Source organism: Pongo pygmaeus, chromosome 21 (assembly GCF_028885625.2).
Source record: "Pongo pygmaeus isolate AG05252 chromosome 21, NHGRI_mPonPyg2-v2.0_pri, whole genome shotgun sequence".
Taxonomy (NCBI): domain Eukaryota; kingdom Metazoa; phylum Chordata; class Mammalia; order Primates; family Hominidae; genus Pongo; species Pongo pygmaeus.
In genome coordinates, this window is record NC_072394.2 from 4,610,564 (window position 1) to 4,626,090 (window position 15,527).

A 15,527-nucleotide genomic window follows, 5' to 3' on the forward strand; every position below is an offset into this window, starting at 1 on the left:
AACTGTCTTAATTGGTTGTGTTTTCAAATCTGTCTCTATTAGCAGTTTATTCTGACATTTCAGATTTAACATTATGTATTTCTAAAAACTAAAGATCCAGTCAAGTTGAGACAAATTTCTTTAACTTTAATATGTTGACTTATTTCTTATTGGGACAAATATCACACATACTCTATCATTTATGTATTCCTGGAATAAAGTCACAGAAAGCACATTGAGAAGCCAAGGACCAGAGCCTGGGTCGTGCAAAAAGGCCTAACTCAGTGATGCAGAAAAGATCCATTTTCCTAGAAGACTCAATCATGAGACTATTTTAAAGCAAATGTTTGAAAATGTTCTGAGTTCTGTGCGTGTTCGGAAATATAAACACGTCACCAGATCCTATGTGGGTGACCCAGTTGCACAGCAGAAGTGTTGTCAGTTACATTTCTACCTTTAGAATCTTACATCTAAGGCAATCAGAGCAGCAAGAAACCCTTAGCGATCAAATGCTTGTTTCTGAATAAGCTCCCTGGGTTTAGTCTCTTCTGTACTTAATTGTAAAGCATTTGTGCTGGCTGAATTCATTTCTCACATTTCCTCATGATGGTCCTCTTTCGCCCCCTCGTCCCCCTGCTGGAGCAATTGACAACTCCCTGTAAGCATGTGAGAGCCACATCCAAGGGCAGTGGAGAGGAGCTCGTGGAGTCCTCCTCCTCCTCTTCCTGGGCCCCCAACTCCCTGAGTTCTGCAGCACCAGCCAGCTGGAAGTTGAACATCTTTACCACAGAGGAGCATAAGTCTCACAAGGAATGAATAGATCTTTATTTACTAATCATAAAGGAGGAGACAGAAAGCTCCTAGTCAAAAGGACAGGAAAACTGCCTTTAGCTCTTTAAAGTGGGATGTTGGAGTCTTTTATACACATGGAAGTTTCTAACTAGGATTAAGCTGGAAGCTGCAGAGGGTGAGCTAAACCAGGATGAAAATCCTTTGGTCCTTAGTGCTGGGTGAACATAGAAGAAGTGGCTTGAGAGGTGGGATCAAAAACCCCCAGACACCCTGAGTAAGCAAAATAAATAGCTAAGTAAAAACAGTGTATCAGAATTACTATGGAATTGCACTATGGAATTACTATGCTATGGAATTACACTGTAGAGTCACTGTTCTTAAAACTATCCAATATAGAAATTTTAGAACCTTTATTGTCCCCATAGTCTTTTTTAGTTTTTCTACTACTAGTAAAATTATCAGCCTTAGTATAAAGGTGTGTGTGTGTGTGTGTAGTAAAATAGATTTATTTTTCTTTTTTTAATTCTTTTTGATAGTAAGTATATATATATTTGTGGAGTATGTTAAATGTTTTGATATAGGCATACAATGCTTAATAATCACATCCTCTAGAATGGGGTATCCATCCCCTCAAGCATTTATTCTTTGTGTTACAAATAATCCAATTACACTCTTTTAGCTATTTAAAAACATACAATTATTATTGATTATAGTCACCCTGTTGTGCTATCAAATAGTAGGTGTTATTCATTCTTTCTATTCTTTCTATTTTTTTCTATTCTTTCTTTTTTTTTTTTCTATTCTTTCTATTTTTTTACCCATCGTATAACATTTTAATTTTTGGCAATACTAAGGAAAGTATTAATCTTGAAAAACATGGTCTGACTGCTTCTTCAAAGTCTTACTTATACATATACTTATTATAGACAACACAGCCTTTTTGGTAGCACTAAATGGATTCCCTAACATGTTCAAAAAAGTTTATTTCCTTGGTGAATATTTATAAATAATGTTGGAATCATCATTTTGTTAAATAAGGGACCAAAAAGGAAAATGAATTTTAATGTCTAACTTGCACATAAATATAATGCTGAACTCCTCAGATTTAATTACAAATTACTTTTTCCTCTGTGAAGATTGTTCATATGGCCATACCACAAAACAGCAGATTAGTATAAATTACATTATTTAATGAAGAATACGGAAAAAATATACTTAAAATTATACACAGATTTACGGTTTAAATCATTCAAAAGGAAGCAGGTATTCTGCATCTTTTCAGGTTCAGATCTGAGTTCATAAGGTCCTAGGTAAGCTGTTTGAATCCAGCTTCTTTCCAAATTTAAATGTATCCTTGCTCTTTTCCTGTTGGCCTGAAGTCCCCTGAGCAAATGTACCAATATGGTATGTGTTTCAAATATCTCTAGGGATAAATGTTCTAATCCTATTGTAAATTGTAAACGTATGTTCTTCAGAATTCACCAAAGTGATGCTCACAGAAAAAAAAAAAATCATAGCTCAATTTTGTAATTATAACAGCAAAATGTGCACATCTCTATATACATATAATTTGGGGACACATTTTTTACTAATCACGAGAAATTAAGAAAACAGTTGGATGAGTGTCACTTATTAGCCATGCAAATGCCTTGGCACCATTCATAATTATGATGCTTTATGTTTTAGGATGTGACCTGAAATGGAAGAATTTAGATCATAAAACGCCCAGGGCTGTGGCTAAGGAAGGCGGCTTCAAAGCAGCAAGCAAAGAAATACGCCGAGCAGAGAGAATCGCTAATAAACTAGCCAGGCCAGGAGCCAAAAATCCAAATCCACTGTGGGCCCTTAGACTGCACGATTGGTCCATAGAACGTCAGGCTTTCCTCCGGGAAGCCTTTTCGGTTTTAGACAGGGGTGATGGGAGCATCAGCAAGAACGACTTCGTGATGGTGTTGGAGGAAAGGCAAGATTATGCAAGCTCAGAACAGCTGGCTGCCATCGCTCAACTTCATGAGAAAACCCGGGGAGGAGGGGTCAATATTAATGAATTCTTTAAAGGAACCAGATATTTAAACAAGTCTTTTGTCTTAGGATCGTATGGACCTAAGAAAAAGAAAAAAGGGATGGGCAAAAAAGGAAAGAAAGGGAAATTTGTCTTACCCCTTCCAATCTGTGTCATTCCTGAGTACGCGTTTCCACGCCGGCAGGATGGTGGGCCACCGTATTACATGATTGAGACCTACAAGAATGTCACTGATAGCAGCCGATTTAACAGAGATCACCCCCCAGAACATCCCATTCAGGATGACTCTGCTTGGTACATTGATGATTCAGAGAAGGTATTTTCAAACATTAATATTATCACCAAAGCAGGGGATCTGGCTTCTCTGAAAAAGGCCTTTGAATCAGGAATACCTGTGGATATGAAGGATAATTATTACAAAACTCCGCTAATGACGGCATGTGCAAGTGGAAACATAGATGTGGTCAAGTTTCTTCTTGAAAAAGGGTATGCGTCTCAGTCGAGTGTGGCTTAAATTTTCACAAGTCTTCACATTTCAAGGAAGTGAAAAGACAGAATTTTAGTAATATAGAAAAGTGCTACTTTATTGAAGTCTATAAGGCTTTAATATATAAAAGCCTTTTATTAACACTTAATTAACTTATTATAGGCTTCATTAAAGAATGTTATTAAAGAATGGTTTATTAAAAATGCTGATTTATTATAGGCTTTATTAAAGTCTATAAAATGCCCTATAAAAGGTATGTGTCCATATTATTGATGGCTAGGGTTAGAAAAGGAGAATTTATGTTAGATTTATGTTATGTTAGATCCCTAGCCCCTTTATTAAAGCCTGTAATAAATTAATTAAGCCCATAGATCTTATATGGGAAACGAGGATAATGGGAGCATAGGATTGTGTGTGCACAAATATATTTTGCCAATAGCAGTTATGCACGAAGTGAAGGCCAGTAAGTGTTTTCTCAGGGTAAACAGAGTCTTCTGATTATTACTGGCTTTCTATCAGTGGCAGCACAGCTCAGTCCTGTCTCAGAGCTTCACCTAGATGGTGTGGAGTCACTTTTTAATCTGCCTCTATTTGGGGATCTCAACAACTTCAAACAAGTGGAATGGTGGCTATAATAACATGTTTTGGTCCCAAAACCTGCTGCCCTCCTCCAGTGTGGCGCAGCCTTTTCCTTGGTCATGTAAATATTTTTAAAATATCAAATCATGACAGTTTTATAATACTTAACTTTTTAGACTACAACAATCACTCAGGTTTAATTCCTTCTTCTACCACAGTTGTATAACCTGGGTGAGTTTCTTAATATTTTTGTGCCTCAGTTCTGTCATGTATGTAATGAGACTGTAGTGACTCATGCCACAAGATTAGTTGAAGATTAAATTGAGTTAAAATATGTAAAGCTCTTGTTAACACAGTAATTGCATACTTGAGAAATAAAGTACTAATCTTATTAGTACTTTAATGTTAAAGAAAGACTCAAATTTGTATATTATCAAGAGAGCAACTAATGAGAATATGAACTTCTGGACAGTGAATTTCTAAAAAGGACTAAAATGTTAAATAATACATGGTAATATTTAGAATTTATTAATGAAGTTTCATTTAAAAATGTATTACATGCAGAGAAAGTCACAAAATGAAATATGTCCTGTCAGCTTTTATCTTCATTGGATCTGATTTTATAAATTTCCTTGATTTTAACCTTTGTGAATCGTAATCCCTAGAATCTAAAGTGCCTTTTAATGTAGATATACACAAAGAAAGTTAAGACTGTCAAATAATGCAGAACAAAGAGGTTTGAAGAAAAATTATGGCACAGAGTTTACAATTTAGCAACTTGATAGAACTCTATGAAATCTTACTTTGCATTTTTAGTGTCCAGCCATTGGAAAACCAGTATTTTTAGTTTGTTCATCTATCTTATTTTACAGAGCTAACGTTAATGCAACAGATAACTTTCTGTGGACTCCACTTCATTTTGCATGCCATGCAGGCCAACAAGACATTGTTGAGCTTCTTGTTGAATCTGGAGCTTTAATAGATGCAGTTTCAATCAACAACTCAACTCCTTTAAATAGAGCCATTGAAAGCTGCAGACTGGATACAGTAAAATACTTACTCGATATTGGTGCTAAATTCCAGCTGGAAAATAGAAAAGGTATGCATTCATATTACTGATGATTAGGGTTAGAAAAGGAGAACTTATGTTAGATTCTAAGCCCCTTCTGATTCTATTCTCACAGGCTTGCATTGTCCACTGGGTTCCTGGTGCAAACACAAGCCTGAGTTAAACGTTATGGAAGTTTATCTTATACCAAGTGCTTTTCCACTCATTGGTGTTGGAGGGCCAATTATTTATGTTTACAATCTTTCATGGACTGAAATACTTTTGTAAAATATAATAAAATGATTTATTAGAAAAATAAAATGAAAAAAAACAAAATACAAGGCCAAAACTTTGTTTTTAATCTTTAAATTTTAATGACAGAAAATTATATTAAGTTGCTATAAACATTTATAAATACTTAGTTTCTGTAGTTACTTCATTATGGATCAGTAACTATTAGTCTGTGGACTTGCACCAGTTTGCAGATGACACATTGAGTTATTACACTGTTATGACTGTTAATTACTAATAATTGCATACCCTATAGACTTTGGATTTCTCTTAAAGCTGGACAAAGTAATTCCTGAATTGAGGCTTCCCTGACTCCAGGAAGTAAACACACAACCTACCTTGTATCATAAATACCATACAGGAAAAATTAAAAAATCATTTGAATATATTTGAGCTCCTTGTTTGGAAGTACCATTTTCCTACATTGGAAGCCATTGCTTCCTTTGACTGAGAGAGCATCATACCTCTGGTTGGTTCAGGCTGCCTCTGAGTCACAGGTACTACTGCACTTGTCCTGCCTGATGATATTATAGGGAACATATTGCCCAGCCATCTGCCTGGAGCACCTGTGGCCACTAGCTTCCCCAGACCTTTTGGAATTTACCTCCTTACATCAAGGAAAGGGAAAGATAATGTAAAATTATCTATCACATAGAAGGAAATTTGCACAATGTGGGGAGAGAACAATCAATTTGATATTTAAAATGTAATATAATATTTCCTATCACTCTTTTAAGAAACATAGTAAAAAAAACTAAGGAAAAGTAATTTTGTGTATTTAGATGGCACTATAAATCACGAGATTTTAAAGCTGGGACCACCATAGAGAAAATCTGATCTAGCTCTGTGAACTTCCGTATATATACCCCTTGCTTTAGGAGTCACCCTTATTAGGGCAGGCTTAGAGCTGATGTGCTAAGATATTTTTCTACATGGTTTATCATTAATATGTTTATAGTCACTCTGAATTTATGTTTATGTTTCAACAGGGCATAGTGCCATGGATGTTGCAAAGGCATATGCTGATTATAGAATAATTGGTCTGATTAAAGAAAAGCTAGATAACTTGCCGAAACCAGCAGAAAATCAAAAACTAAAAGGCAAGACACCTCCTATACTGAAGACTGAAGGCCCTGAAATTAAGAAAGAAGAGGTAAGAAAAAAGGTTGACTACCCATTAGTAACTGGAACTCTTTAAAAGTCTGTTTTGGGGAAGGCAGAAGCACTATTTACATATTGTTATACAACATGGGCAAGATAATATGCAGTGCATACTTTCAATAGCATTATTATATAGTACTTTTAAAGAAATATCTAATAAAATTCTTATCACTGAAGAGCCTAAAAAGTACTCACTGCAAAGAGAATCCATACAAAAACCAAATGGGTTCAGCCAAATACAATTAGAATGTTGAAAAAGAAAACCAAAACTGGTATTGGATTTGTATATATTTGATCCTGAATTACACAGATTTGATGAGATGGTCCAAATAGGGAAGGAGGCTAACCCTTATGAGGAGTGAAGTAAAGCATGATTTTTCTTCATTTTGGTCTCATTGCCACCATATCCCCTTTCATTGCCCACCACTTCCCCTTCCTCCCACCTGCCGCTTCTACCAAGGAATTTTAATGAATACCACTGAATTCTGGGGTATGGAGTCATTGTCTCTAGAATATCCTGCAAAATGATTGTAGAAGGTTTTCAACATTTCTGGTAATCCGGAGTGATTTGGAACTTCTAAACTGCAGCGGAAGGTTGAGGTTGTTGCCCACGGGAGTTACTGAGACATCAAGACTTTATCATTAATGGGAAACCCCTAAGTGTGTCTCTAGATTGGAAGCTTTTCTTAAGGGAGCAGAATATTTACTGGAGAATCTTGGCTGACACAGGACAAGAGATGAAAATCAAGAAGGAAAAGTTTTAGTGTCATCAAATTGGAAAGGATTGGGGAAATGTAGGTGGTAGGGAGTAGATAGAATGAAGGGATTGTAGACAGACAGCAGAGTTATCAGCATGGAGGATGTTAGAATGGCAAAAGGTGAAGGAGGATCAGTCAACTAAAGTTCTTCCATTGTCATTTTAGTAGGCCACAGATCAAGGATGGGTATCTCAAAGACTTATGTGATCTTCTACCAATACTTCTAATTAAAGTTAAACAAGGCAAACTATCTCTCCCCATCCCCAAAGTTATAATAATATACTATTTTATCTCAAATTATAACTTGTACAGTAGCATTTTTAGGTTTCTTTCTGGCTTCAGAGTAAGATGTGAAACAGCAAATAATATTAGAAAGTCAGTATAGATTTTTACAATTTATAATTTTTCTGTTCTTGTTTCCAGGAACGGCTGTCATCAATTTATGGTGTACCAACCACATCAGAGGGAAAGAAAGTACAGAAGGGTAATGTGGTTCATCTCAATTCATTGATTACCAGTGGTTATACTAAGAAAGTGGATATCACATTTATTCCACGGAGGGTAAGTGCTTCGAAAAGATCTTCATAGCATTATAGAAGCTCATAATGTCATTTTTTCAAAAGCTTTTTATGTAGAATATCCAAACAAATCTGCGCAGTTTGTCTTTCATAGTTACTATTTGTGAATGTTCTTTTGCCAGGTTCTGGTTCTTTCAACTCAGTATGCCCAAGTAATAGCTCCCGGCATCTAGTTCTCTTTCTATTACTATTTCTGTATTAAGATTTACATTTTCCTAGAAAGGTTGAAGTCTTTCTGAATCAATGGCATGATCTGCAGCTGTTTAATCACTAACTCCTAAGGATACTTTTTTTTTGGTACTTCTCAGACCCAACCCTTCTTTGTACTTAACTGCTACCAGCTCACGCAGGAGTTTCATATAAATCAAGACTGGATTTATTCAGTAGCTTCCGAAAACCTCCACAACTAAAGAGGTGGAGACATCTTTTGGAGAAAAGAGTTGTCTTTCCATTGGCCATCCAACCAGGCTGAACAAGCAGCTCCCCTCGCCTTCTATTATAAAAATAATTTTGACTTCTACATAAGACATATAGGTAGTAAACCTAGATGATCTTCTAATTCCTTTGTTTCCCTGTTTTGGCATCCTAAAAAACAAACAGCAGCTGGTCTGAGCATAACTGGCCAGAGAAGTAACTGAAGAATATTTTCAACATTATTTGTCTAGACAGTCATCATCAAAAACAGTGATGCTCATGCAACCACTACTGTCATATGAGAGGGGGGAAGAAGTTAAAACACATCTAAAAGTAAATTTAATAGTTTTAAGTTAAAACTATAAACAAATTTTTAACTTAAAACTGTGTATTGAAAATTGTCTGGATATTAGCATATTTACTGGCTGTCATACTCATACCTGCTCGGGCATGGCTATTTTTCTTTTTAAGATTTGGAGTCCTGAAGCCACAACAGCAGAGCTGATCAGGAAGAGGGAACTACGGCGAGAGAGGTTTACACATGAGGTGGACTTCGACGATTTTATGATGCCTTTTCAGAAGAACATCACAGAGAAAGCTCGAGCACTGGAAGCTGCCTTGAAGACCTAAGTCATAGCAGTTATTTCTTGGGGTAAATGCTTTGAGGCCCAGGGACCAATCTTTGGAGAAAGTAGATATTTCCATCAAAGCCAAAGCAATCCATACACCAAGAACTTGTTACCAAGTATTTCTTTTTGCTTTAACAACTATAAATATTTGAGCTGTCTAGAGAAAAGATGTATGTTATTCTGAAATGAATGGTATGTCATTCTGGATAAATCCCCAAGCCCCTTTATGAATGTAGTGAAATACATGGCATGTGGGTTATAAACATTGCTGTCAAAAGATTTACCAGGTCTACATCATTATGCTGATTATTTTTTTAATTATTTTTTTTTTATTAAATAGAGACAGAGTCTCACTATATTGCCCCAGCTGGTCTTGAACTCTTGAGCTCAAGCAATCCTCCCAACCTGGCCATCGAAAGTGCTGGGATTATAGGCATGAGCTACTGTGCCCAGCCTGCTTATTGAAGATACATTTCTAGTGGAAATTGATGAAACAATTTAGGTTTTGGAAAAAGAAGTAATATTTAATCTTTTAAGGAAGGAGTTTATTTCTCACATGCCATTATAAACTATGTGTATTAGATACCTTGGGTTGAATACACTTTTAACAGCCCTAGATAGATAGCCCTAGCCCTAGATAGATAGATATTAGGTTGGTGCAAAAGTAATTGTGGTTTTTGCCATGACCTTTAATTGTGGCAAAAACTGCAATTACTTTTGCTCCAACCTGATAGCTAGGTATCTAGCTAGCTAGAAATACAGATAGACAGATATATAGATGATAGATAGATAGATAGATAGATAGATAGATAGATAGAGATTTATTGCAAATAATTGGTTTACATAATTTTGGGCCCCAGATGGTTAAGTGCTACATTTGTAGGGCAGGCTATCAGGAAGTGCAGGCTGGAAACATGCAGGAGTTGTCCCTGAAGTCCACAAGTAGAATTTCTTCTTCATCATGGAAACCTCAGTTTTGTTCATACACCTAAATACTTCAGTATGTCTTTCCTAAAATAAAAGGCATCCATTTACCTAACCAGATTACGATTGTGAAAATTTCAACTGTTGTTAAAGCGACTGATAGGATCAGTTTCACCTAGATTATCTAAGACAATCTCCTTTACATAAAGTCAATGAATTGTAAATGTTGGTTGCATGTACACAATTCCTTCACCACAACACCTAAGATCAGTATTTGATTGAGTTACTGGGTGCTATAACCTAGCCAAGTTGAGTCATAAAACTGACCATCTCTGGAGGTGTACTCTGGAGTAAAAAGCTAGCTGATACATTACTCACACCAGGAAATGCGGTGGGTACCGAACAGGAGCTCCAAAAATATCCAACGTCTCATTGACGGAAAGAAGCCACTTTAGAATCTGCCTTACCAGAAGGCACCAATTGCAGATTACAGCTATGTCAGTCACATATGGATTAAACCCCTTTCCTCTAACCTCCTCCCTCTCTTTCCAACCTTCAAGGGACCTTTCACAGGAGCCAGTCAGGGAGAAGGGAAGAGAGAGAGTGAAGCAGGTAACCAGGCCCACCTCTCTGGAGGAGACAGACCTGAACAGGGGTTGCTTACAAGCATTGCATTTGGATCCCAAGATTTGCTATTACAACTAAATTTTGTCTGTTTTATAAGGTTTTGGTTGTTTTTTTTGTTCTCTCTTTTCTTTTTGTTTTGACATAATTTCATATTAATGGAAAAGTTGCAATAATTTGACAAAGAATTCTTATATGCCCTTTACCCAGATTACCTAAATGTTAACCACTTACCACATTTGCTTTATCTCTTTCTCCCTCTACATATATGCATATGTATGTTTAATTTTTTTCCCCAAACTATTTGTGTGTCTGTTGAAGACATGATGAAGACATGATGTTCTTCACATGATGTTTTCATATTTGTGTGTCAGTTGAAGACATGATGTTTTAAATATTTCATTGTGTATTTCCTAAAATCATGCAAAATGTTCTTTTGTGTAACAATATTACCATTGGCAAAATAAGGAAATTAACACTTAAGTGAACTATTTAATCTATAGACCTTATTCAGATTTTGCTATTTATCCCAATAATTTCCTTTGTACTCCTAGGTCATGAAATACATTCGCTTGCCCCATCTCTTTAGTCTCTTTTAGTTTAGAACAACCTGTATTTCTTGTTTGTTTGTTTGGTTGTTTATAACAGCATATAAGAAGAACACAAGCCACTTATCTTGTAAAATGTCTCTCAACTTTGGTTTGTCTTAAATGTCTTCAAGAATAGATTCAGGTGATGCTTTTGGGGCAGCAGTGCTACAGATGTCATTGCACTCTTCTCAGTACATCATATCAGGAGGCACATGATGTTGATACCTGATGTAAACTTCAACTGCATTTGCAGTTGAGAGAAATGTAAATAAAAGTAAAGCTGCAGTAATAAATCATAACTGCATAAAATTAACTGTAGTACATACTGTACAACTGTAATAATTTCATAGCCACCTCCTGTTGCTATTGTGTTGAGTTCAATTGTCTTTTCTCAAGCTAACTTTATTGTATGAATACAGTATTTATAACATACAAAATACATGTTAATTGACTGATTATGCTATGAGTAAGGCTTTTGGTCAACAGTAAGCTATTAGTATCTAAGTTTTTGGGGAGGCAAAACTTATACATGGATTTTTTATTGTAAGGAGAGTTGGTGCCGCTAACTCTCTAGTAGTTTTCCTTGTACTTAATGAATATCTGATAGATAGATACTTTGAAACTATGGAAATTTCCTTCTACCTTCATACTTTCACCTACTAATTTTAGCATCCGTGGATGATTCTTGCCTAAAATAATTATTACAGTGACAGTTGCCATAAAATAATTTCTACCTTTTATCATTTTTTCCATTTCTTACTTGGCCTTCTGCTGTTGGACAGAGCTTTCTTTTCTTCCTTATTAATTTATGTACTCAAATCAGTATAGACTCATGCATTCCCTTTTTATTTAATGCGAATTATATATGTGTGGGGACCAACTCAGAACTCCAGAGTTGGTATAAAGATTATTTTAAGCCAAAGACATTTGAGATTTAACATACCATATGCAGGGGGAAAAAAAAGTCTTCTCAGACCTTTGCTTATCTGACTACAAGCAGTAACTTCTAGGAAATAAGGCTGCCATAAATTCCTCTTCAGGTTTGATCTACTTCTAGAACACAAGTAATCCTACCCCCAAATCCCTTCTCCAGAAGTGTTGTATGGCCCCGAAGGAAATTTAAGGACCATTTATACCTGTATAGACAAACATTATCACATACTTTTTTATTTCCTCTTTGTTCACCTGAAAACTCGTATATCTTTTTAAAAAATCATTGTGTTTACATAAATGTCTTCTCCCCCTCCCCTTTGCTTATCAAGATGATTATAAGCCACCGATTTTAACTATCCCTTTGAGTTACTCATCACTGAGTTCTCCCAAGTGTATATGCCTTGCATTCATAAACTTGTTTTCTCCTGTTAAAATGCCTTTTGTCAGTTTAATTCACAGGCTCTAGGCATTAAACCTAAGAGGGTAGAGGAAAAGTTAATCCTCCCCTATGTGATCCTTTACTCTCCTTTTTAATTTTGATGCTCAAATTGTCCCTGATTTAACTAGTGGAAAACCCTTCAAGTTGGCTCCTGATAAAAAGACATTTTGTTTTCTAAAACACTCAGAGGACTCTTTATTTCTTGAATGTGAGGGAAAATGCCCACCTTTGGCTTCGTTCAGGAACAAGGAAAATGAATCTGCAACAGCAGATTTTCAGAGGTGATCACTTTCTGTTTTCACTCTAGTGAGTACATTTTTTAAATGTCAGTTTGATAGATAGTGGTGTCCTGGGATCACCTTCAGCCACTTGCAAATATAAACTGAGAGTAAGCATTAATGTTAGGTCCTATTAACTCTCTTTCCCCACATACGGAGTGTTTGTATTCATTTTAATGGCTCAACATGTTTAAAGGGGAATTGTGTGAGGGGAACAGTCACACAATTGACTGAGTTTATTTGGAGTTTAAGGCTAAACCCAAACATAGCAGAGCCACGTTCTAACAATGGCCCAAAAGAACATCAATGCTATTCAAAGAGTGATCCACAGGCCAGCAGCATCACAGGGAGCTTGCTCCCACTACCTGCTGCCCAAAATTATAGTACTGAAGTCCATATGAGCATAACGAAAATTTTGTAGAGGAAATCTTACTGGCATAAAAAGACTGTCAATGTTGCATGAAAAGTACCTACATTGTAAGTAGTACAATATCAGACTTGCAAATGCACTTGTACATAAATAGTAATTTTTCTGGGTCTTTATGAGTTATCTGACCTTTATTGTTTTATTTTGGCTTACCTGTATTTTCTGTTTTTCTTTTTCTTTTTTTTTTTTTTTTTTACGATGTACACATATTACTTTGGAATTAACAGTTTTTTTAAAAAAAAGAAAAAACACAAGTTAACACCAAAGTCCGTAATACCAAAGTGAGTTTATTAGTATTTGCCTCTTTTATGCCTTTTTGTGCATTGCATTAAGATTCTCTCAGAAGAACGGAGCCAAGAATTCAGGAGCAAATGATGTGTGAAGGAAGTGCTCCCAGGGGAGAGCAGTATGGGGTGAGGGGTATGAAACAGGACAGGGAAATGAAAGGAGCCAAACAAGGGTGCCCTTTCAGATGAAACCACAGCTTCTGAGTAGCCCGTGGGGAACTGTAGCGCACAGGCAAGGAGCTGGGCTTCTGGGTTCCTGTATCAGCCAGTAGCTGCAGGATTGAGGGTGTACTGGCGAGGCTGTTCCAGTGCTCGAGGGCAAGTCTGCAAAGGTCATGGTGGGAACTATTGGCTAGAAAGCATGCAGAAGCTGTAACTGCGTGCATAGCACAGGAGAGGGGACACATGTACTTATCTTTAAATTTACACTTTGGTGAACTGGGTAAGACTGTGGGTTTTATATTAGCAGACCTGGATTTGAATCTGCATATTGTTAGTAATCTGCATTTACTGCCTGCTTGCCTATGGATCAAGTTACGAATGGTCATGACTCCGAATTTCATCATTTATAAAGTAGGGATAATAATAGTCCCTCAATGAACTCTTATGAGACTCTAGTGGAATAATGAGACTCTAGTGGAACAGTGGTCAATATATGGTTTGTTTTTAACCATCTTTCAGTCTCTAGAGGAAAAGTGAACCAAAAGAAGGCACAGGAAGGAATAAGGACCCAGACCTGAACAATCAGAACAGAAAAGGCTTCCTGGAGCAGATTCACTTTCAGACCGTTGAAGTCATTTAAACATATATATATATGTGTGTGTGTGTGTGCGCGCGCGCATGTGCGTGTGTGTGTGTGTATATATATATATATTTTTTTGAGACAGGGTCTCGCTGGAGCACAGTAGCATGATCTCAGCTCACTGCAACCTCCACCTCCTGGGTTCAAGCAATTCTCCTGCCTCAGCCTACTGATTTTTTTTGTATTTTTAGTAGAGATGGGGTTTCACCATGTTGGCCAGGCTGGTCTTGAACTCCTGACCTCAAGTGATCCTCCTGTTTCCGCCTCCCAAAATACTGGGATTACAGGTGTGAGCCACTGCACCTGGCCCTAAACATGTAGATATTTTATCTACGTATTTATCTATTTATCTAGTTTCTGATAATCAGAGAAAAATTGAAAAATCCCTATTTGCCATAAGATATACTTACTAATTTCAGTATAGTTCCTGTGGATAGTGGCCCAAAGGTTATCTAGGTAATTACTAGTTAGGTAATTAAAATAATGTCTTAGATCAAGCTTCCTAGAAATAGAAGCTGAGATGGGGACTCCAGTGCAAGTGACTTATTGAGAAGGAACGTGTCAGGGAATGAGAGAAGCAGAATAAAGCAGGGAAAGACCTGAGGGAAGGATGTGATCTCAGGAGGGAGTTAGCACCAGCCTAATTTCCTGGTGAGCTTTGGAGGATGAATGGAACCATAGAGGTTGGTCCTGCCCAGAGGGAAGAAGCCTGGGCTGTTGTATCCTGCATCAATCAGTCATTAACCAGCCCCTTGTCGGCAGAGAAACCTTACAAGTGTCACCTGGCTGATTCGCAAGGTGGCTCTGATCAGCCAAAGGCAATCTCCAGAGAAGTGGGTAGCGCTTAGCCTCCAACCACAGCAGCTGAGTACTGGGTGGGCCAGCTGGTTAAGGGGATCTGGGCAGCACACCAACAGCATCTGCTACAAATGGCATGCTCTTGTGTGCAAAGTTCAGGTGCAAAATTTCAGAAGGTGACTCCTTGAGATCACTTTGCATGACACACTTTGTTTTTAAAAAGAATATAACTTCAATAACCTTCCGAACTTGCCTCATTGTTAAGAATAAAGATGAATGAGCAGGAACAGCATTGATAACTGATTTGGCAGCTAGTTGAAAGGGGAATCACAAATCCCAGTGGTGGTTTCCACTTCTTCAAACTTGAGTGTCATCAACGGTTAAAAATTATAAACATGAGACACAGAAAGATGTACTCAGCCTTATGCTCAGGATAAGGTCAAGTCTAATTGGTACAAATCAATCATCCCCTGTGAAGTTAGTTTAGCAACTTTTATTAAATTCACAATATAGCCATGAAAAGCGCCCAAGAGAAATATTGAGCCTGTACTTTTTTCAAAAATGGTGGTGTAAAAAGAGAGAAATGGGAAAATTCAAATGCCTTCTCCACACAGGCATAAATTTGAAGTAAATAGTCATCTGAACTATGGTATTATTAAGTATTTACACCGTATGTATATTTCATT

At 36.8% G+C, this 15,527-nt stretch overlaps 1 protein-coding gene and 1 long non-coding RNA gene across 6 annotated transcripts in view; one reads left to right on the top strand and one right to left on the bottom strand.

The window, feature by feature from the left end:
- LOC134738909 (uncharacterized) overlaps positions 1-15,527 on the bottom strand; it is a 208,977-nt gene that overhangs the window by 36,977 nt on the left and 156,473 nt on the right. The window lies entirely within an intron of this gene.
- Positions 1-15,527, top strand: part of ANKEF1 (ankyrin repeat and EF-hand domain containing 1) — a 41,032-nt gene that overhangs the window by 12,127 nt on the left and 13,378 nt on the right. For 3 of the 5 annotated variants that reach the window (XR_008496024.2, XR_008496022.2, XR_008496023.2), the window contains exons 6-11: positions 2,458-3,280; positions 4,733-4,959; positions 6,189-6,352; positions 7,542-7,679; positions 8,582-8,762; positions 10,224-10,275. Coding sequence is in view for 2 of the 5 variants with exons in the window: in XM_054466451.1 (XP_054322426.1) it covers positions 2,458-3,280; positions 4,733-4,959; positions 6,189-6,352; positions 7,542-7,679; positions 8,582-8,740 (1,511 nt within the window). In the remaining 3 variants the exon portion in view is untranslated. Of the gene's footprint in view, positions 1-2,457; positions 3,281-4,732; positions 4,960-6,188; positions 6,353-7,541; positions 7,680-8,581; positions 10,387-15,527 lie in introns of those variants that run through there. The other 2 variants (XM_054466451.1, XM_063659307.1) reach the window with 2 other exon arrangements.